General features: G+C 60.4%; 5 protein-coding genes across 15 annotated transcripts; 4 read left to right on the forward strand and 1 right to left on the reverse strand.

The window, feature by feature from the left end:
• The first annotated feature begins 615 nt into the window (after positions 1 to 615).
• Positions 616 to 4,691, forward strand: LOC144065035 (cleavage and polyadenylation specificity factor subunit 3-like). Of its 2 annotated transcripts, XM_077587987.1 has the most exons (19): positions 616 to 681; positions 770 to 855; positions 1,082 to 1,145; positions 1,237 to 1,334; positions 1,424 to 1,552; positions 1,695 to 1,872; positions 1,959 to 2,048; positions 2,128 to 2,278; positions 2,347 to 2,522; positions 2,624 to 2,782; positions 2,852 to 2,998; positions 3,075 to 3,227; positions 3,310 to 3,418; positions 3,490 to 3,588; positions 3,671 to 3,765; positions 3,846 to 3,933; positions 4,008 to 4,074; positions 4,341 to 4,437; positions 4,518 to 4,691. In XM_077587987.1, the coding sequence occupies exons 2-19, from the start codon at positions 776 to 778 to the stop codon at positions 4,605 to 4,607; spliced, it is 2,070 nt and encodes a 689-aa protein (XP_077444113.1). In that variant the 5' UTR covers positions 616 to 681; positions 770 to 775; the 3' UTR covers positions 4,608 to 4,691. The 2 variants fall into 2 exon arrangements, with proteins under 2 accessions (XP_077444113.1, XP_077444112.1); XM_077587986.1 differs by lacking the exon at positions 616 to 681 and having other exon boundaries at positions 688 to 855.
• A 124-nt stretch (positions 4,692 to 4,815) lies between these two features.
• Positions 4,816 to 9,350, reverse strand: LOC144065034 (disintegrin and metalloproteinase domain-containing protein 17-like). Of its 7 annotated transcripts, XM_077587983.1 has the most exons (17): positions 8,931 to 9,343; positions 8,424 to 8,553; positions 8,211 to 8,341; positions 7,993 to 8,081; positions 7,753 to 7,912; positions 7,550 to 7,680; positions 7,406 to 7,492; positions 7,228 to 7,338; positions 6,855 to 7,061; positions 6,636 to 6,788; positions 6,357 to 6,556; positions 6,174 to 6,277; positions 5,967 to 6,101; positions 5,770 to 5,900; positions 5,522 to 5,689; positions 5,340 to 5,396; positions 4,816 to 5,275 (listed from the first exon to the last, which is right to left on the reverse strand). In XM_077587983.1, the coding sequence occupies exons 1-17, from the start codon at positions 8,992 to 8,994 to the stop codon at positions 5,036 to 5,038; spliced, it is 2,298 nt and encodes a 765-aa protein (XP_077444109.1). In that variant the 5' UTR covers positions 8,995 to 9,343; the 3' UTR covers positions 4,816 to 5,035. The 7 variants fall into 7 exon arrangements, with proteins under 7 accessions (XP_077444109.1, XP_077444106.1, XP_077444108.1 ...); XM_077587980.1 differs by having other exon boundaries at positions 5,770 to 6,101; positions 6,636 to 7,061; positions 8,931 to 9,348; XM_077587982.1 differs by having other exon boundaries at positions 6,636 to 7,061; positions 7,406 to 7,680; positions 8,931 to 9,348.
• Positions 9,270 to 12,951, forward strand: taf1b (TATA box binding protein (Tbp)-associated factor, RNA polymerase I, B). 4 transcript variants are annotated; one of them, XM_077587989.1, is made up of 13 exons: positions 9,318 to 9,604; positions 9,799 to 9,897; positions 10,198 to 10,279; positions 10,389 to 10,576; positions 10,711 to 10,792; positions 10,898 to 11,018; positions 11,085 to 11,184; positions 11,254 to 11,401; positions 11,514 to 11,655; positions 11,787 to 11,900; positions 11,973 to 12,040; positions 12,126 to 12,324; positions 12,608 to 12,951. In XM_077587989.1, exons 1-13 carry the CDS (start codon positions 9,593 to 9,595, stop codon positions 12,825 to 12,827), a joined length of 1,575 nt encoding a protein of 524 aa, XP_077444115.1. In that variant the 5' UTR covers positions 9,318 to 9,592; the 3' UTR covers positions 12,828 to 12,951. The 4 variants fall into 4 exon arrangements, with proteins under 4 accessions (XP_077444117.1, XP_077444116.1, XP_077444114.1 ...); XM_077587991.1 differs by having other exon boundaries at positions 9,270 to 9,604; positions 9,693 to 9,897; positions 11,085 to 11,401; XM_077587990.1 differs by lacking the exon at positions 11,085 to 11,184 and having other exon boundaries at positions 9,300 to 9,604; positions 10,767 to 10,792; positions 11,185 to 11,401.
• Positions 12,952 to 13,600: 649 nt separating this feature from the next.
• rrm2 (ribonucleotide reductase M2 polypeptide) lies at positions 13,601 to 16,217 on the forward strand. Its single transcript, XM_077587993.1, has 10 exons — positions 13,601 to 13,791; positions 13,902 to 13,973; positions 14,316 to 14,465; positions 14,533 to 14,649; positions 14,725 to 14,858; positions 14,925 to 15,019; positions 15,098 to 15,231; positions 15,343 to 15,447; positions 15,526 to 15,639; positions 15,906 to 16,217. Exons 1-10 carry the CDS (start codon positions 13,702 to 13,704, stop codon positions 16,056 to 16,058), a joined length of 1,164 nt encoding a protein of 387 aa, XP_077444119.1. The 5' UTR covers positions 13,601 to 13,701; the 3' UTR covers positions 16,059 to 16,217.
• Positions 16,218 to 16,412: 195 nt separating this feature from the next.
• LOC144064500 (galectin-8-like) lies at positions 16,413 to 18,459 on the forward strand. The gene is made up of 7 exons (XM_077587110.1): positions 16,413 to 16,551; positions 17,001 to 17,089; positions 17,164 to 17,371; positions 17,435 to 17,653; positions 17,738 to 17,820; positions 17,878 to 18,043; positions 18,246 to 18,459. The coding sequence occupies exons 1-7, from the start codon at positions 16,513 to 16,515 to the stop codon at positions 18,393 to 18,395; spliced, it is 954 nt and encodes a 317-aa protein (XP_077443236.1). The 5' UTR covers positions 16,413 to 16,512; the 3' UTR covers positions 18,396 to 18,459.
• Position 18,460: the final 1 nt, after the last annotated feature.

Here is an 18,460-nt window from a genome sequence, read left to right on the forward strand (position 1 = left end):
GTGGGCTTTCCTGCTTTTCTTTTGCTTTTATTTTGCTTTTAAGCCTCGGGGTCGCTAGGAAACACGGCGCCCACGCGGGCCGCCCATTGCTAATTTGTACTCATCGGATCACTTCCCGTTTGACCAAGAAACACAAAAAAAAAAACACTGTATCTGAGTTGCATATTGTTTTGTCGTTTATCTTGCTCTTAACCTTTGATCTCCCGAGGTCAGGTCAACACTACTGTTTTCCTTTTTTGACCAGAATCACCAGGAAAAAATACACTTTGTAATGAGGACAAACAATTAAAGAATCTACTGACGCAACGAGTGGTTTGATGGAAGACATTGTGTATTCATCGGCCGCCATTTTAAGGTTCCCCAAGGAACCTGGGCCGTTTTTACAGCCAACACTTCAACCCGCACAACGGCCTAAAGATGCAAATAAGCCTTCGTTAACATGAACCCGTGCGTATATGTTCATTTGTATGTATTGTTCCTTTAGCAAAAAAAGCAGTCAAAGTGTTTAGATGCAAGTAAAACCTGAAAACTAGTTAAGAAGCCACGAAAGACTACTCACATACTAGTTTGAACTTGGTCACCACATATGTTGTACGCACTAGTGGCCGATAGGGGGCGATCGCGTGTTGGTGACGTTCCAAGAGCTGCCGGTCCGCCGCAACGAAGGAGAAAGAGGCGGAAGTAAGTCTCCAAACTCGCTGTGCCGTGCGACGCGCGACGTCCGCCGCTGTCCACGCTGTGGACTCAAAACGACCAAATCTTTCTCCAGTGAAACATGACAAGCAAACGTAAATCTGAGTCGGCGACGGCGGCGGTGCCCGCGGAGGAAAGCGACCAGTTGCTAATTCGTCCGCTGTGAGAATTCGCCGCTCAACTTTTCCTTCTTTGTTTGTAAACGCCCCCCCCCCCCCCCCACCATCCCGCCAAACTGCTCAATGACGTCCACGTCCAATGATTTCCTTCAATTCGATCATAATAATGTGGCAATTGTTTCTCCTTGACATCTGTCGTTGTGCTTTGGTTGTCTCCAAGTCAGAGATTGGGCTAAAAACTCTGTTTTGCTGTACTACTTTGTGTGTAGCGGAGCAGGTCAAGAGGTGGGAAGATCCTGCATCATCCTGGAGTTCAAAGGGCGCAAAATCATGGTAAGTAAGCAAGTGAGCCAGCCAGCAGCTCTTGGCCAACCCCAGGCGTCGTCGCTAACCAACTACGGCCTCCCGGCGCTTTGCCCCAAAGCTGGACTGCGGCATCCACCCGGGCCTGGAGGGCATGGACGCGCTGCCGTACATCGACCTGATCGACCCGGCCGAGATCGACCTTCTTCTTATCAGCCAGTGGGTCTTGGTGGTGATCGTCGTCGCCGCTCGTGAGCCGCCGCCACCGCGACGTGTCTTTTTATGCCTTTTCTGGGCTCCTTCGCTAGCTTCCATCTGGACCACTGCGGCGCGCTGCCCTGGTTCCTGCAGAAGACTAGCTTCAAGGGCCGCACCTTCATGACGCACGCCACCAAGGCCATCTACCGCTGGTTGCTCTCGGACTACGTCAAAGTCAGGTGGGTGCTCGGGTCGGCCTCGTCCGCTCCTCGGCCCTTCGCTCGGGGTTCGGTGGACGCCCGCCCCGTCGTCCGCCCCGAGGAGCGCCCCCAAAGCGACGTCGCTCGTAGTAACGACGCGTCGCCCCCCCGCCGTCGCCAGCAACATCTCTGCCGACGACATGCTGTACACGGAGAGCGACCTGGAGGACAGCATGGAGAAGATCGAGACCATCAACTTCCACGAGGTCAGGGAAGTGGCCGGCGTCAAGTTCTGGTGCTACCACGCCGGTCACGTACTGGGCGCCGCCATGTTCATGATCGAGATCGCCGGAGTTAAGGTGAGGGCCCGCCGACGTCTCGCCGGGAGCGGCTCGCCGGGAGCGCTGTCGTCCAGCCTGAGCGCATCTGTCTGCGCCCCATCCAGTTGCTGTACACGGGTGACTTCTCGCGGCAGGAGGACCGCCACCTGATGGCGGCCGAAATCCCCAGCGTCAAGCCCGACATCCTCATCACGGTGGGCGCATGGGTTTAGCGGTGCGCTGGCACGCCGGCCCCGGCCGCCCGGCTAAGGCGGTGCTAACCGCGTGTCTTAGGAATCCACGTATGGGACGCACATCCACGAGAAGCGCGAGGAGCGCGAGGCCCGCTTCTGCAACACGGTCCAAGACATCGTCAACCGGGAGGGACGCTGTTTGATTCCCGTCTTCGCGCTGGGACGGGCGCAGGAGCTCCTGCTCATCCTGGGTGGGTGGAAACGCTGGAGCCGGCTCGCGCGGGGAGGTCCTCCTATTTTGATGGACTCTCTCCCGCAGACGAGTACTGGCAGAACCACCCGGAGCTTCACGACATCCCCATCTACTACGCCTCGTCGCTGGCCCGCAAGTGCATGGCCGTCTACCAGACGTACATCAACGCCATGAACGACAAGATCCGCAAGGCCATCAACGTCAACAACCCCTTTGTCTTCAAGCACATAAGCAACCTGAAGGTACGGAGCGGCCGCTAACGTCGGGGGCCGCTAACGTCGGCGGCCGCTAACGTCGGCGGCCGCTAACGTCGGCGGCCGCTAACGTCGGCGCGCTAAAACAGAGCATGGACCACTTTGACGACATCGGGCCGAGCGTGGTGATGGCGTCTCCCGGCATGATGCAGAGCGGTCTGTCACGCGAGCTCTTTGAGAGTTGGTGCACCGACAAGCGCAACGGCGTCATCATCGCCGGATACTGCGTGGAGGGAACGCTGGCCAAGGTGGGTGGCTGCGTGGGGGGGCGCAAAAGTCACCCGGTCTTACCCGACGTCCTCCGACACCATTTTCAGCACATCATGACGGAGCCGGAAGAGATCAGCACCATGTCGGGTCAAAAGCTTCCCCTGAAGATGTCGGTGGACTACATCTCGTTCTCGGCGCACACCGACTACCGGCAGACCAGCGAGTTCATCCGAGCGCTCAAGCCTCCGCACGTGGTGAGCGAGCAAGCCCCAGCCGTAAAGCCGGCCTAGGCCGGCGTGCGTGAATCCGAGACCCCGCCCCTCCCCCCAGATCCTGGTCCACGGCGAGCAGAACGAGATGGCGCGGCTGAAGGCGGCGCTGATCCGCGAGTACGAGGACAACGAGGAGGTCCACATCGAAGTGCACAACCCCAGAAACACGGAGGTGGTGGCGCTCAACTTCCGAGGGGAGAAACTGGCCAAGGTAGGTGGCGCCGGGCGCCGACGTCACCCGCCCCCGCGTCGCCGACCCTCGGCGCGCTCGGTTAACTGTCGCCGGGTGGCAGGTGATGGGCTCGCTGGCGGACAAGGCGTGCGTGCAAGGCCAGAGGGTGTCGGGCATCCTGGTCAAGAGAAACTTCAACTATCACCTCCTCACGCCCTCGGACCTCTCAGGTGGGCGGCGACGCCGGCGCGTCTCCGGGAGAAGCGTGGCGAAATTGAGCGGCCCCCCGCGTGTCCTCCAGAGTACACGGATCTGAGCGTGGGCACCATCACGCAGACGCAGGCCATCCCGTACACTGGGCCCATCTCGCTGCTGGTCAGCCAACTCCGATGCCTCACGGGTAACGTCCAGGCGTACGCCGGCGCTAAAGGTTAGGTTACGCCGCACGCTAACCCCCGCCCTCCCTTTTCCTCCGGCTTCAGGCGACGTGGAGCAGGTGGAGCCCGCCGACAAGATCACCGTTCGCGTCTTCAAGAGCATCACGCTGGTTTACGAAGCCGGCATGGTGGTGCTGGAGGTGGGGTTAGGGTTTCCGGCGGGATGGCGAGGAGGAGGCGCGACGGTCACCGACGGCAACTCTTTGTGCTCTCTGCCCAGTGGCTGGCCAACCCCTTGAACGACATGTACGCCGACGTGGTGACCACGGTGGTTCTGGAGGTCCAGTCCAACCCCAACGCTCAGAAAAGTCAGTGAGGGGCCGAGCGGCGGGCGGCGACGCCTATTGGCGCTTGACCTCTCACCTCCGACGTGTCTTTCCAGTCCTGGACGCGCGGCCCGAAACCTTCGAGCAGGAAGTCTTTGTGGAACGCCTGGAGCTCATGCTGCAGTGAGTGCACACTACTTACTAACTCTGGCGGCTCTCGCGGCTGCCTCTGCCACTCCTCCTACTTTTGCTCCGAGTTGTAGCTCTGGTGGAAAAAGCCTCGCTTTCCTCCTCGAGTCCCCATGCCACTCGGCGCCCGGCCATCCCCGGTCTTGAGTCTTAGTTTGCGCTAATGGTCCCGGCTTGGCGGGTCACGGACGGGGCGGCCCTCCTTTTAGTCTCCCATCCCAAGCGCTCGTAATTGTAATCCGCCATCTCGCCGCGTGCAGCGACATGTTCGGGGAAGACTGCGTCCAACTTAAAGAGGGCGACAAAGTGACGGTGAGCGTGGACGGCGCTTTGGCTCACGTGGACCCCGAGACCCGCGTGAGTATCTCAAACCGTCGCCAGCGCCGGACTTTTTGGGTTTAACGCCGCCGCCGGCGGTGCCGGTGCCTGGCCCGCAGGAGGTGTCTTGCCCCGAGGACGAGTCTCTCAGGGACATGCTGGAGGTGGCCGTCCACCGGCTCTACGACGCCCTCAACCCCGTGTGCTGACCACCGGACCGGTAGACCGACGGCGCGCAACTAAGGGACACCTCTTTTCTATTTGCATTCTTAAAATAAAGGCGGGAAAATCAACGCAGAGACTGGCTCATATGTTAGCGTGACGGGGGACTGCGCCGGAGTCTCGCTTAGTTTGTACCCACCAGCTGTCACCGGTGAAAAGTCCCGGAAAATGACGAGCGAGCGAGTGAGCGCTCAGTTAACCAGAGTCACTCTGCCACCTCTTTTATTATTCCACAAAGAGCTCTTCAACAAAGTGTTCACAGCTAAGAGATCCCCCCCCCCAAAAAAAATTTTGGACCCGTCCTGAGCGGCATCCTTCCGGGTGGAGGGGCCGCTCGGGATAGGGTCAACCCTAGGCCCTCACCCAGACCCAGTTTATCCGAGGGCAGACGCGGTCGGGCGTGCCGACGGCGCCATCAGCACGCCGTCTCTTTGCCGTCGACGCGGCGTCCGGCCGGCGGTTCGGCCGCCGGGCTCGGCTGGGTCAAGTCCTCGAAGGAACGGGCCGCCGACCTCCGCGGGCGCCCGAAAGCCGCTCGCAGCGCCGCTTCGTCCACGCCCCCGTGCTCCGGGGGTCCGCACGGCCGGAAGCGCGCGTCGGGCGCCTTGAGGATCCGCACGGTAGCCGACTCCGGACCGCTGGCGAGTTCTGCGTTCTGGGGAGGGAGGTGCGGCCGCTCAAGACCGGAGCGCCCCGGCGTGGAGAGGACGTGGACTTACGCTGGGAAACAGGAAGGACTTGGCGTTCTGCTGGAACTGCCGCTCCACCTTCTTGTCCTGAAGTGAATCAACAACAAAAAAAGAGCCACGGGCGATTGAGCCGAGCCGAGCGGAGCCGAGCGGAGCCGAGCGGAGCGGAGCCGAGCGGAGCGGAGCGCTCGTCACCCCGACGGGCGGCGTACCACGCAGTGAACGAGCACGCTCAGGGGGATCCAGAAGAGCAGCGAGAAGGCCACCACGGAGCCGACCATGTTGTCGGCCAGGAAGATGGCCAACGTGTCGATGTCCAGCTTGTCGATGAAGTCCCACAGTCGCTCCACCGCGTCCTGCACCTGCTTCATGCACTTGCCCTGAAGACGGACGGAGGGACGGCGCGTCACGTGCCGCTCGGTCGGTCCCCGGCCGACGCGCGTCACGACCCACCACTTACCGTACCGTCGCAGAAGCCCACCGTGCAGGGTTTGCCCTTGCGCAGGAAGAGAAAGTGACCTTCCGGGTGGCGGTAAGGCACGCAAACGCCGTCGGCGCCGCGACAGCACACCTTGCAGGAAGCGTGGGTTTCTGGAAGGGGGGCGAGAGAAGAGGACGCGGGCGTCGTTGGCGACGGAGGGCTCGACCCGGGCCTACCGTTGCAGGCGCAAGGCTCCAGCCGAAGGACGGCCAGGCAGAAAGGAACGCAGGAGCCCCCCCGGCACTGGCCGCCGTCCAAACACGGCGCGCGGTCCGGAGCATTTTCCGGCGGCGGACAGTCGTGGCCGGAGCCTGAGAGGGACACCGAGACGTGAGCCGGGAGACCATTTGTTCGGGGCGGGCGCCGGCCGGCCGGCCGCTGACCCGTGCAGTACGAGCGGCCCTTGCAGGTGGCGCCGATGGGCTCCTGGCAGACCTTTCCCGCCGCCTCCGGCTGGCAATGGTGGCAACACGGGCTGTTCCTGTCGCTGCCAGGCCGTCGGTGTCGGCGTTAGCGTGAGCGAAAAGCCAACCGCCCGCCGATTACGATTGGGCTTGGCCTCTGACCTGCATCGCGCGCCCTCCACCAGGTGGCACTTGGCGGTGCAGCAAGGGTCGGAGGTCAAGTGCAGGAGGCCGGGGTCGCACTCCTCCCCGGGTTCCACGCGGGAATTGCCGCACACGTTGACGGTGCGTTCCTTGAAGCAGGACGCGGCCTTGGAGCGCAGCCGCTTGACGATGGAACGCTTGGAGCACTTGGAGAAGACCTGCCGGACGGACGGACGGAAGGACGGACAGACGTCGGCTCTCGCTCGATGGGCCGGCAAAGTGGAATCCGGAACCCACCCTGTTGTTGAGGTGGTCTCCGCTAACGGCAATGGGGTACATGACGTACTTCCCCCCCCGATCCTCCCGGGGGGCGCAGTAGGGGACGTCGTCGGGGTCGTGCTCCGCTCCAAAGTTGTGCCCCAACTCGTGCGTGGTCACCAAGTCGGCTTCCTGCGGGGGAACCGTAAAGTCCACCGGCGGCCCGCGCCGTCGGGCCCGCGCCGTCGGGGGACCCACCTTGGTGAGGATGGTCTTGCCGTAGTTTTTGGTGCTGGTGAGCCCGGTGTTGAGGTAGCCGCCTTTGGAGCAGAGCCCGCCCGGGGCGTCGCCCTTGACCGGCGCCACGTACGCCAGGCCCAGCGTGCCTTCGGCGAAATCCTGGTAGGTGAAGAGGTGCGCCAGGCACACGTCGGCCGCCTTCTCCGACACGTCCAGGCTGAATTGCTACGGTGGGGTCAGGCGCGGTAAGTCGGCCGTGGCCTCGGCGGGCGGACGGACGGACGGACGGACGGACGGACGGACGGACGGACGGACGGACGAAGGCCTCCGTCCGTCCGTGGCCTCCGTCCGGTCGTGGCCTCCGTCCGGTCGTGGCCCCCGTCCGTCTCACCTCCAGCAGCCTTTTCACGTCCCACACTTCCCGACCCTCCACGGGACTTCCGGCCATGTTGAAGTGAACCTTCCCCGGCGACACCGGGGTCGGCGTCTTCTCGATGATGATCTGCCGCGCGTGGAAAGAGCCGCGTGAAGACGGACGGGCGACGGGCGCCGACCGGCGGACTCCCGACCTGCTGGATTTGGACGCCGTAGCCCGAGAAGTCGTCGTCCCACGAAGTGTTTCTGTAGATGTCGTCCACGCGGTCCATCAGCTCGATCTGGGGCGAGACCGCCGCGGTAGCGCCTCGCGGGATACGCCACGGCCGTCGACTCACCAGGTAGTTGAGCGTGGTGCTCTCGTCGCCGCGTCCCATGTTCTCGAAGAAGCGGTGGTCGGCCACCAGCAGCAGAGGACACGTGTTCTTACGGTGCGAGGGCGCGTCGCGCCGAGCGCGCCGCGTGCATCCTGCCGCCGCCAGAAGTCAGGCACGGGCTGGCTAGCGGGAAACGCCGCCGCCGCCGCTCGCTCCGTCCGTACCTTCGTCGTCCTCGGCGACCCCGTCGGGCGGCAAGCGGCCGGGGGCGCCTTCCACGTAGCCGCAGACGGGGGGCCGTCGCGACGGGCCCGGGTTTCGAACGCGGTCCGAGCGGTACGCCAGCAGACGGTCGTCGGAGGGTGTGGTGAACCGCCAGAGAGGCTGAGGGTGCGAAAAGTGCAGAGGTCGGCGTCAGATGTCCGGCCGGGCCGTCGAAAGCGCCCGCTCGCGCGCTCGCTCGCCTCGATGTTATATTCGCCGTCCCGCGTGAGGATGCGGGCGGTGAATTCGCCGTCCTTCATGTGAGCTTGAACGCGGGAGTTTTCTTCACCTGCCGGGATGGAAGAAGGATAAGAAGGCCACGTCGGACCCCGGCCGCGTACGCTAGCGGACGTTGACCTTAACGCGGCTCCAACGAAATGGACGCGAGCAAGCGGGTGGGAGGTAGGCAGTCACCCACCGATGACGTGTCCCGTGAAGAAGGTCCGGCGGTCCACGTGCAGCTCTCGCTCTCCGTCCCGGTCCACGGCCCAGGCGGAAAAGTCCCGGGCCAAAATGTGCTCGTTGGTCCTCAGGTAGAGACGAAAGTGCCTGCCCCCGCCCACCACCACGCCGCATGAGTGGTGGTGGCGACGGTGGCGGCGGCGGAGGGCAGGGCGGAGCCCGGGCTGACCTTTGCAGCGCGTGGAAGCTGACCTCTTTCTCCACGTGGGTGGCGAGCAGGTCTCGGCGGCGGACCGAATGCGTCCGCAGGCTGGACGGCGGCAGCACCTCGAACTCGTCCAACGCCTCGCTCACGGACGCTGAAAAGGACAAAACAAAAGAAGAACAAAAACACCGTCAATCTGTCCTTTGTTTGACAACTGCCAATGGCAGCCAACGTTTTTTGGGGCCCAAAAAGTCATTCAAACTCTCTCCGAAATGATTCGCCCGAAGCCGGTCTGAGGTTCGAACCCCAAAAGCCAATGGAGGCTCCCTGACGTCTAACCTATCCGATCGGTCAAATAGATTGGACGACGTCTATTGCCGCCCATTTCAGTCCGCGGGTTAGGGTATTAAAATGTTATGATGTTTTGTCCGAATATAACAGTATTCAGAATGACTCCGAGGGATTCTTCCAGTGGGCGTTAACTTGTATAAAGTTGATTTGAGGACAAGCCGGGAAGTTCGGAGGACTTACAGAGTTGCGAGTGCGTCGGCCTGATCGCCAAGAAACAAAACAGCAGGGACAGCAAGGGGGTCATTTTCTTCTTGGCCTCATAAAAGCCGCCAGGCAGCGCTTGTCATGTTTAAAGGTGAGGAAAAAAGTGAGGAAAGATGAGGAAAAAATGAGGAAAAGAAAAGCTGAAGTTGCGAAAACCAGGAAGGCGCAAGAGTTGGACCGTCAAGTTTGCAAAAGGCAGGCCTCGGTCACAGCGGAAGTCATCGGAGGCGCCTTCAAAACTAGAGCCTCTCTTTTTTTTCCTCTCCCGACAAGGATTTCGCTGTGCTTCCGGGAAAGTCCCCCCTCGGAGCAATTGTTTGTTTGCTCATTAACTTGCTCAGTTAGTTGCTAGTTTGGCTAACTCTCGGAACGCGTGTCGCCCCCGCTCCCGGTTACATTTTTGAAGAACCCTTTTGCTCGTGAGGGAATTCAATTCCCCTGGAATTGATCGTCATGCCGCACTTTTCGTTGCTGCCATTAGGTGGCAGCATCGGACGTTTAGTTGCGGAAAGTTTCCTAAAAGAAGAAGAAGAAGAAGAAGACCTAAGACAACTTCCGTCGGTGGAGCGAGCACGCGAGGAGTTCGAAGTGGTCTAGTGGTCCCGCTTTAGCTTTGCGAGACGTTTGGAGGCGGCCAAATGGACCAACAGGTAAATAGTAGTAGTCTGGTTTGTCTTACTAGCTAGCTCGCTAAGCTATTGCAATCGCGATTCAACCACGACTCGTTGATTCGGCCAGTTGACTGTTAAAAGTCGCTTCCAACGAGGCTTTTTGGGCGAATCATCTTCTGCCGAGTTTGACGTGACCGACCGATCGACCGACCGCCACCGTCCTCCGTTTTCAGGAAGACTACCAGGAGGCGTGTTTGCAGTGCAGCTCCGTGCGCTGGAGCGTTTCGGACGAGGGACGCTTCTTCTGCACCGTCTGTCACAATGTCATTGAGGTGAGCTTCGGCGAAGTCTCCTTTGACGGTTTGCGTCCAGAGAGAGATAGAGATAAAGAGAACGAGAGAGACGAATAGAGCCACAGACGTCTACAGGCGTCCAGTTCATTTCAAGTGGCTTTATGCAGCACTCATCCACCAGGACTTTTCTACTGGCCCTGCACATTTCAATTGAATTGAATGCTTTTGTTCAAATGTGCAGGGCCTGTAGAAAAGCTGGCCCAAAAATTTGGCCAAAGCTTGCGTGCTCGCTCGCGTCTCATTTTTATTTCTTGGATTTTTGGGTTTTGTTTTGTTCAGAGAACCCAAGAGACGACGCAGCAGACGCCGAGAAAGTCGCGCGTCACCACCACGGACTCGATGGGCACGTTACAGAGGCTAGGTCTCTGCTCTTTTGTCGCCCACCGGCAGCCTCCCCCTTTTGGCCTTTGGCTCTTGCCCCCCCCCCCCCTGGCCCTTCGGCACGGAACGACCGTGGGCTTTTCCCGCAGGGCGAGCGTGCCGCTGGCGGCTGTGCGAAGGCTTCCAGTTCGTCTTGATCGAGCAAGCGACGGCGCTGGTCCGGCTGGGCGCCGACCCCGACTTCAAGGACCAGGTGCTGTGGCCGCTGTGGCGCCGCTTCCTGCAGACCCAGCGGCAGGCCTACACGCACGCCCCCAAACCGGACTCCGACCCTTTGGTACGTCTCCGTCCACTCCACCGAGATTGGGTCAAAGGTGATGACCGATTGGGCGAGCCGCTAAATTTGGATACTTTTGAGATGAAATATCTGGTGGGGATCCACCATTTGGCCGTCTCCGACGTGTTCTTTAGAGAGCCGTGGATTCCGACTCGGAAACTGACGCCGGCTCGTCCTTCCCGTCCGACAGCGACACGGACTACGCCTCCGAGTCAGGTCGGCGCCGCCACCGCGCCTCAATAGGGATTTGCGGCCGGCTCCGACGGCGAGGCGAGCGGTCCACGTCTGCCCGTTGAGTCCGGCCCGCCTTTGAACCGGCAGACGGCGAGGGGCGGTCCGGCTCGTCGGCGGCGGGCGGCATGACCATGAGGAAGACGCTGGCTCTCGTCCACCTGGCGCTCGTGTGGAGTCGGCAGGCGCTGACGCTGGGCGACCTGATCGGGTGAGCGGGCGCCCGCGTTTGGGGCGGGCCCCAAGAGGCCGGCGGCCCGACGTCTTTTGCCCTCAGGCTCGCCGCCGACGGGGACGTCCCGTACTTGGAGGCCTACCGGGTCCTTCCCGAGGCGATGAAGCTGGACGTGTCCAAAGCGGGCCTCTTCTCCGCGCAGGTCAGCGGGCCCTCTCGCGCCTCGCGGGGCCGTCTCCGTCCTGACGGTCGTCGTGGCCTCGCCCGCCAGAGCGTCCCCAGCCACGGCGAGGTGCTGCGGGAGACCCGGACGCTCCTGCGCCTCTTGCGACTTCCCGCCTTTCCTGAAATCCGCGCTTGGGACCCGCTGCACCCCCGAATGCTCAGCCTGCGCTATTTGGCCGACGCCAACCTGCCAGGTACGTTAGCCACAGGCGCGCGTCCTCGCATCCTCTAGAGGGGCGGGGGTCCTTTGGATCGGAAGGACGACGGACACTCGGGAGTCGGCGCGCGCGTGTGTGTGTGTCCCAGACGAGCTCCACCCGTGGGTGTGTGCGTTGTGGGAGCGCACGGGCCCGACCCCCGGCGTCCTGCCCGCGTACGACTTGCAGGCCGCCGCCCTGGTGGTGCTCGCCCTCAAGATCCTCTTTGGCCTGGACGACCGCAGCGAATGGTGAGCCTGCCTGCCTGCCTTTCCTCCTGCGCCTCCAAAAGCATACGGAATGGAGCTTCTGTCTTCCCAAAGCCAAAAGTGGACTTTGTCCTTTTCAACCCCCCCCCCCCCCCCCTTCCCCTCGGCGTCAGGGATATATCCGACGACGCCTCGGCGGTAAGCTGCTTCAGTCCTCGGAGGTGGTACCGTCTGCTGCGCGCCGCCAAGCTCCGAGCGCAGCGTAAAGAAGAAAACTCCCTCGCCAGGTGAGTGAGAGCGCCAAAAGAATAGGAGAGGGCTTGATTTCAATCCCATCCAATCCATCCACCTGCTCACAGGAAGCCGTGGAAGGCCACGCCCCTTTTCCGGAGGGGGAAGCGGGGACGCGTGGACACCAAAAGGAAAAGTAAGACGGCGTGACTTGGCGTGGACAAGCACATCAAAGGTTGAGCGCGTGCGCACACCCCGTCTGTCCGTCCGTCTTTGCCCAGGGAACGCCGAGCAGGTGAAATTGTGTTTTGAGCGATTGCGGTCGGGATACGTGGACGCCTCCCCTCCCGCGGCGCCGTCCTCCTTCACCTTCCTCTGGGGAGCGGGGCGCCACGCCGACGGGCCCAGCCTGCGTCGGAGGAAGGGAGCGGCCGTCCGCGCCACCTTTTGGCGTTCGCCCCTGGGTTCTCACTCGCGCTGGTAAGGAATTTGAGGCGCTTCCGTGGCTGGCGCGGCCCGGCCCACGGAGACAAACGCCTATCCTCCGTCCTCGGCCCCATTCGACAAGGACACGGAACGTTGGCGCTGGCGCCGATGTTCCGTTGAACTTGGAATGTGGACCCGGAGTTTCTGGCCAGTTTAAAAAAAAAAAGAAGCCGCTGTCAATTTGATGGCCGCAAAACTACATAGATGGTGGCAAAAGCATCCGGAAAGTTGCTGGGTGTTATTCCCAGACTTCTGGTCTGCGTTTCCTCCCGTACAGGAAGCGCGGCGCTCACTACGCGGCGGCGGAGACCACGATGCCGCACTCCTTCGCCTGGGTGCTGGAGCTCTTTGCCTTCCTGTTGCGGGTAAGCCCCGCCCAGCTGTACTGGGAAGAGGTGAGCGTGGAGAGGCGCATCCTGGCGGCTCACAAATGGCGTCCCAGTTCCAGCTTGTTCGGTCAACGGAGAAGAAAGAAAAGGGGCAACCCTTCATTTTAGATCCTAATCTACTGGAGCGCCACCTATTGGACCATGCCCGCCCTCGCCGTCTTTTTTTCTCCCTTGGCCATTTTTCTTACAAAATGGATGATAATTGTGAAATAAAGTACATCCCTAGCCTGTATTTAGTTGTTTTTTTTTATGCCAGGGGTGTCCAAATCAACATCCTTTCTTTTGGAGGATCATGGCTAAGCCGAATCAAAATTCAACTCGGTTGGCTGCCATCATTTCCAAAAATGTGTCTTTGGACATTATTTTTAATCAACAATAAAGTTATGAAACGCATTTGCATATTGGATGACGGTGAAAAGAGGCCACGCCCACCCCTTTGGCTGTTTTTCAGACTGGAAAAATAACCAAAGAATAGAAAATGGAATGACTACAAAATAAATCGAGATCTGAATCCCCTAAATTAAAATGCTGCTAGTCGTTTTTTTGTTTTGTTCACCTTTGACTCTTTATTTGGTTCATGATCTTGTTGTATGAATGTTATAAAAAGTGTTTTAGGATTTGAAATGTCTGGCGAAGGTTTTGTAACAAGATTTTTGGCGCAGTTTTGTAACTCCTTTTTTTCTTCTCTTTTTTTCTTCCTCCTTCAAATTTGCCGCGAGACTGGTTGGGTGGTGCCCGGAGTAAACTGCGCTCTGATTGGTCCTTCTAGGGCGTCCCTCGAGAGAGAGAAAATAGCAGTTGCCCTCCTATTGGTCCTCACGCTTTCCGGCGCCAACATTTCAAGAAAAAGCCCAGCTAGGCACCGGCAACAAGCAGTCAGTCCTCCGCTCCGCTCCTCTCGCACTGCCCCGCGTTTCTCTGTACTATTTTTATTCCCTTTGTCGTTTTTCTTCTTCAAGTCTTTGGTCAAATTGTGGAAAAAATGCAGTCAACTCGCGTGCCCTTTTCCGCTTTCAACGAGAACAAGCTGAGCGCCGACGTCAATAAGATGTCGCTGGACAAAGAAAACACGGTGAACCCCGCCGCTAAACCCAAAAGAAAAAGAGCGGGGCAATTCGCTTCCAAAATGGCCTCGTCGAACTTCAAGTGTGCGCTTCGGTTGTTCCCTTCTTTCTCTCGTAGCCTCCGAGCATGAAGCCGACGCGCATCTTGGCGTCCAAAACGGCGCGCCAAATCTTTTCGGAGACGCCGCCGGTAAGTCCCGTCGACGGTTAGCCAAACGAGCGAATGTTTTTCAATGTTAATACACTTTTTTTGCAGACGTGGCGGCTTTACATTATTAATAGACTCTTTCGCGGACGCGACTGCTGTATTTTGTCTCGGTTTGACCCGTGAAACGCTGCGTTAAATGGGCATGGCCTACTGAACTGAACTTAGCTTCGGCTTAGCGAGGTGGCTAAGTGGCGGCCATATTGGTCGGGGCGACTTTGCCATTGAATGGCTGGTCTTGGAAACCCCAATTCCCAAAGCCACTCGGGAAAAGGGCTTGTGACTCAAACTCAAACTGGGCTGACCGCCTTTGTGTGCACGTTTCAGCGCAAAGGCGGCAAGAAGAGTGGTGGCGGTGCGGAGGCGGAGCCCCTGTTAAAGGAAAACCCCCACCGCTTTGTCATTTTCCCCATCCAATACCACGACATCTGGCGCATGTACAAGAAGGCCGAGGCGTCCTTCTGGACCGCCGAGGAGGTGAGCGAGCGCGAGCGCCACTTTCACCGACCGGCACCCGCCTAACTTGGGCGCTGCTCGCGTCTAGGTGGATCTGTCCAAGGACACGCAGCACTGGGAGCTTCTGAAAGAAGACGAGAGGTTTTTCATCTCACACGTGTTGGCCTTCTTCGCGGCCAGCGACGGCATCGTCAACGAGAACTTGGTGAGCGTGCCTTTGCAGGGCGGGCGGTCCGACCGGTTCTTCCGCCCCGCTGACGGCGTCTTTCCGCGACATCAGGTGGAGCGCTTCACGCAGGAGGTGCAGGTGACGGAGGCGCGCTGTTTTTACGGCTTCCAGATCGCCATGGAGAACATCCACTCGGAGATGTACAGCCTGCTCATCGACACCTACATCAAGGACCCCAAAGAGAGGTGAGTCCGCGTGGGCGAAAGCCATCCCGTGACGCCGGCCGGATTGACGCCCGTCCCGCCCCGCAGGGAGTACCTGTTCAACGCCATCGAGACCATGCCCTGCATCAAGAAGAAGGCCGACTGGGCGCTCCACTGGATTGGCAACAACGACGCTACCTACGGTGAGCGGCGCTCGCGCGCCCAGCGGCCACGCCACGCCCGGTGACCGTCTGCTTGACGGCCCTCTGTGGCGCCCGCAGGCGAACGCGTGGTGGCCTTTGCCGCCGTGGAGGGCATCTTCTTCTCGGGTTCCTTCGCCGCCATCTTCTGGCTGAAGAAACGCGGCCTGATGCCCGGACTCACCTTCTCCAACGAGCTCATTAGCAGAGACGAGGTGGGGCGCGTGTTTTGCGCCGGCGAGCGCTCGGACCTCGTCTGACCGGCGAGCGCTCGGACCTCGTCTGACCGGCGAGCGCTCGGACCTCGTCTGACCATGCCTTTTCAGGGTCTCCACTGCGACTTTGCCTGCCTGATGTTCAGGCACCTGCTCAACAAGCCGCCCGCTTCGACGGTGACGTCCATCATCAGAGACGCGGTGGCCATCGAGCAGGCGAGTCCCGCCCCCTCGCCGAAGTGGGCCCCGCCTCTGACTCTGACCGGGCGGGGCATCTTCTCTTTCCTCACGCAGGAGTTTTTGACGCGAGCGCTGCCCGTCAACCTGATCGGGATGAACTGCGAGCTGATGAAGCGCTACATCGAGTTTGTGGCCGACCGCCTGATGGTGGAGCTGGGCTTTGCCAAGGTGAGCCGGGGGCAGGGCAGGGCGGGGTGGGGCCCCAACCGACCGACCGCAGTGATGAGACGCGCAGGGGTACGGACCTCGGCCAGAGATGGGGGCCGAGTGGCGCCGCCGCCGTCCCGCGGCCGGGCAAGAGGCCGGGCCGCCGGCGGGGCGGCGTCACGATACGGACGCTAGACTGAGCGGTCGTCGGGCCACGGCGCCGCCGGACCGGGCGGTCTTCGGACTCCGCCGCCAATTGACCCTTTTCCGCCGACACGTTTGCGCAGCTCTTCGGCGCCGAGAACCCTTTCGACTTCATGGAGAACATCTCCCTGGAGGGCAAGACCAACTTCTTCGAGAAGCGCGTGGGCGAGTACCAGAGGATGGGCGTCATGGCCGCCGGCGCCGACAACGCCTTCACGCTGGACGCCGACTTCTGAACGCGGCGCCGTTTTCCGTTTCGGGCGCCTCGCGCTCCGTCGTTGACGTGCGGCAAACTTGTTTGTACAGTTTATTTAAAACTTTTTAAAATGAATTCTTTTAGGGTGCCTTTTTGTACATGTGTGAATTAAAGTGTTTATTTTAGCGGGCATGGAAAAGCTCTGACTCTGTTTGCACGTTGACTCATGAGCAGCACCTAACTATTTTTGACGCGTTAGAGTTGCTTTAAAACGGTACCGTTGTTTCATAAAATGAAAAAAAAAAACAGGGTGGAAAACCTCGCGTACAAGAGCCAATTCGCTCGTACAAACGCAAGGGGGAGGTGATTAGCGAGCAACGAACGAGCGGCGGCCTAGATCGGTCGCGTCACGTGACCGGGAGGCCGCGCCCTGCCCGTCACGTGTCGTACAAGGAAGTCCCGAGTTGCTTCGCTTCGATTCGACCAGAAAGAAAATGTCCGCTCGTCACAGCAGACAAGTTTTCGTCAAACCGGTGAGTTGGCCTTGTTTGAGCGCCAAGGAAAAGGAAAGCCACCGCGCTGCTGCTGTCATTATGTCGAAAAAGTACTCGCTACCACTTTCGAGAAAGACGCCAAAGTTGTCTTCAAGTGCCACCGTGGGTCGTTGATAGGGGTCCGACCTGAAACAAGTGGGTCACTAGTAAAAGTCTGACCACGCACTCTCGAATCGGTGGGCCGTCGGAAGAAGCGTTTATTCGTCAGCTGCCGGAGGGGCAATCCGTCTCAAGTGAGAGGAGAGGGCTGGCCGCCAAGGAAGAAAAGGATGGATACGCAGCTGTGTTTGATGACATTGAAGATGGCTTTTGATTTGATGTAGTCTCCACGCGACGAGACCTCGGCTTGTTGTCTCCGATCCACGGATAATGAATGGAAGAGGTGCAAGGTTTCGAGGATGAGGCGCAATTCCTTCCCTTCTCCGCAGGTCGTTCCCTTCGCGTGGACCATCCGAGGTGGACTCGTGCCCGGCGAGACCGTCCTGGTGGAAGGACGGGTGCCCCCCGACGCCGACAGGTGGGACCGACCGGTCCCGACGGGTGGGGCCCCCCGGTCCCGGAGGCTGAACGGCGGCCCGCCGGTGCCCTCAGGTTTCAGGTGGACCTGACGTGCGGCAGCGGCGTGTCGCCTCGCGCCGACGTGCTTTTCCACTTCAACCCGCGCTTGAAGAAAGGCCACGTGGTGTGCAACACGCTGCAAGACGGCCGCTGGGGTCCGGAGGAGATCCTCCGCGGCGTGCCCTTCGCCGCCGGCGCCGCCTTTGAGCTGATGGTGCTCGTCCTCCGCGACGGCTTCAAGGTGACGCTCGGTCGCAACAAAACGAGTCGTTCGCCCGAGCGTAACGCCGCCGGTGCCCCGCAGGTGGCGGTTAACGGCGCTCACTTGTTGGACTACAAACATCGGCTGGCGCTGGAGCGCGCCGATACGCTGGCCGTCTCGGGAAAGGTCCACGTCGCCGCGGTGGCCGTCCTGTCGCCGGCCACCGGTGTCACCACTCCCGTGCGGACGGGCGAGCGGGGCGCGGATGAGGAGGGGGAGAAGGCGGAGGCGCGTCTCCGGACGGTGGCGTCGGGGGACGGGGTGATTCCGTCCGTCTGACAGCGGCGTCCCACGAAAGCGCCCGTTTTCCGGCGTTGAAACGGCGCCCGCCGGTCCGTTCCGCAGGGATTCCTCGGCGAGCTGGTCGGGGGCCTCCGCGAACGAGTCTCCGTGGTCATCAGAGGACGAGCTCTCCGGGAGGCGGAGAGGTACGGCGGCGCCTTCGCCGAGCGAGCCGCCCGTCACCGTGGTCTTTTGCGCCGCAGTTTTGCCGTGGACCTGCTGGTGGGCGAGAACGGCGACACGGCGCTGCGCTTCAACCCCCGCTTCGGAAGCCAAACGCTGGCGCTCAACTCCTTCCTGTCCGGTTCCTGGGGCGACGAAGAGCGGCGGGTGGACGACTACCCCTTCGGGCCCGGCCTCTACTTTGAGGTCACTATTTTCCTTCTGCGCAAATTGACCATTGCTACTTAGTCTTCATAATGACGCCTCCAAAAACCCCAAATGTACGGCACGTGTGTGCGTACGACCGGAGCTTTGTCCTTTCAAACGAATGGTGAAAATGAGGTGTTTTGAATAGACGTTTAAAAGGCCAGATTGACGACAAGTTCCTTTTTGACGGGCCGTCTTTCAGGTGATCTTCCGGTGCGAAGCCGATCGCTTCCGCGTGGCCGTCAACGGCGTCCACCGGCTGGATTACAAATACCGAGTCCCGGACTTGCGACGCATCACCCGGCTGCGGGTGACGGGCGACCTGTCGCTGACGGACGTCTGTCTCATGTGATGCGGAGGCGGACAAAGGGCCTTGGAGGCCGGTCAAGTCTTACAAATACAAACGCGCGGCTGGCT

This window comes from Stigmatopora argus, chromosome 19, assembly GCF_051989625.1.
Source record: "Stigmatopora argus isolate UIUO_Sarg chromosome 19, RoL_Sarg_1.0, whole genome shotgun sequence".
Lineage (NCBI taxonomy): Eukaryota > Metazoa > Chordata > Actinopteri > Syngnathiformes > Syngnathidae > Stigmatopora > Stigmatopora argus.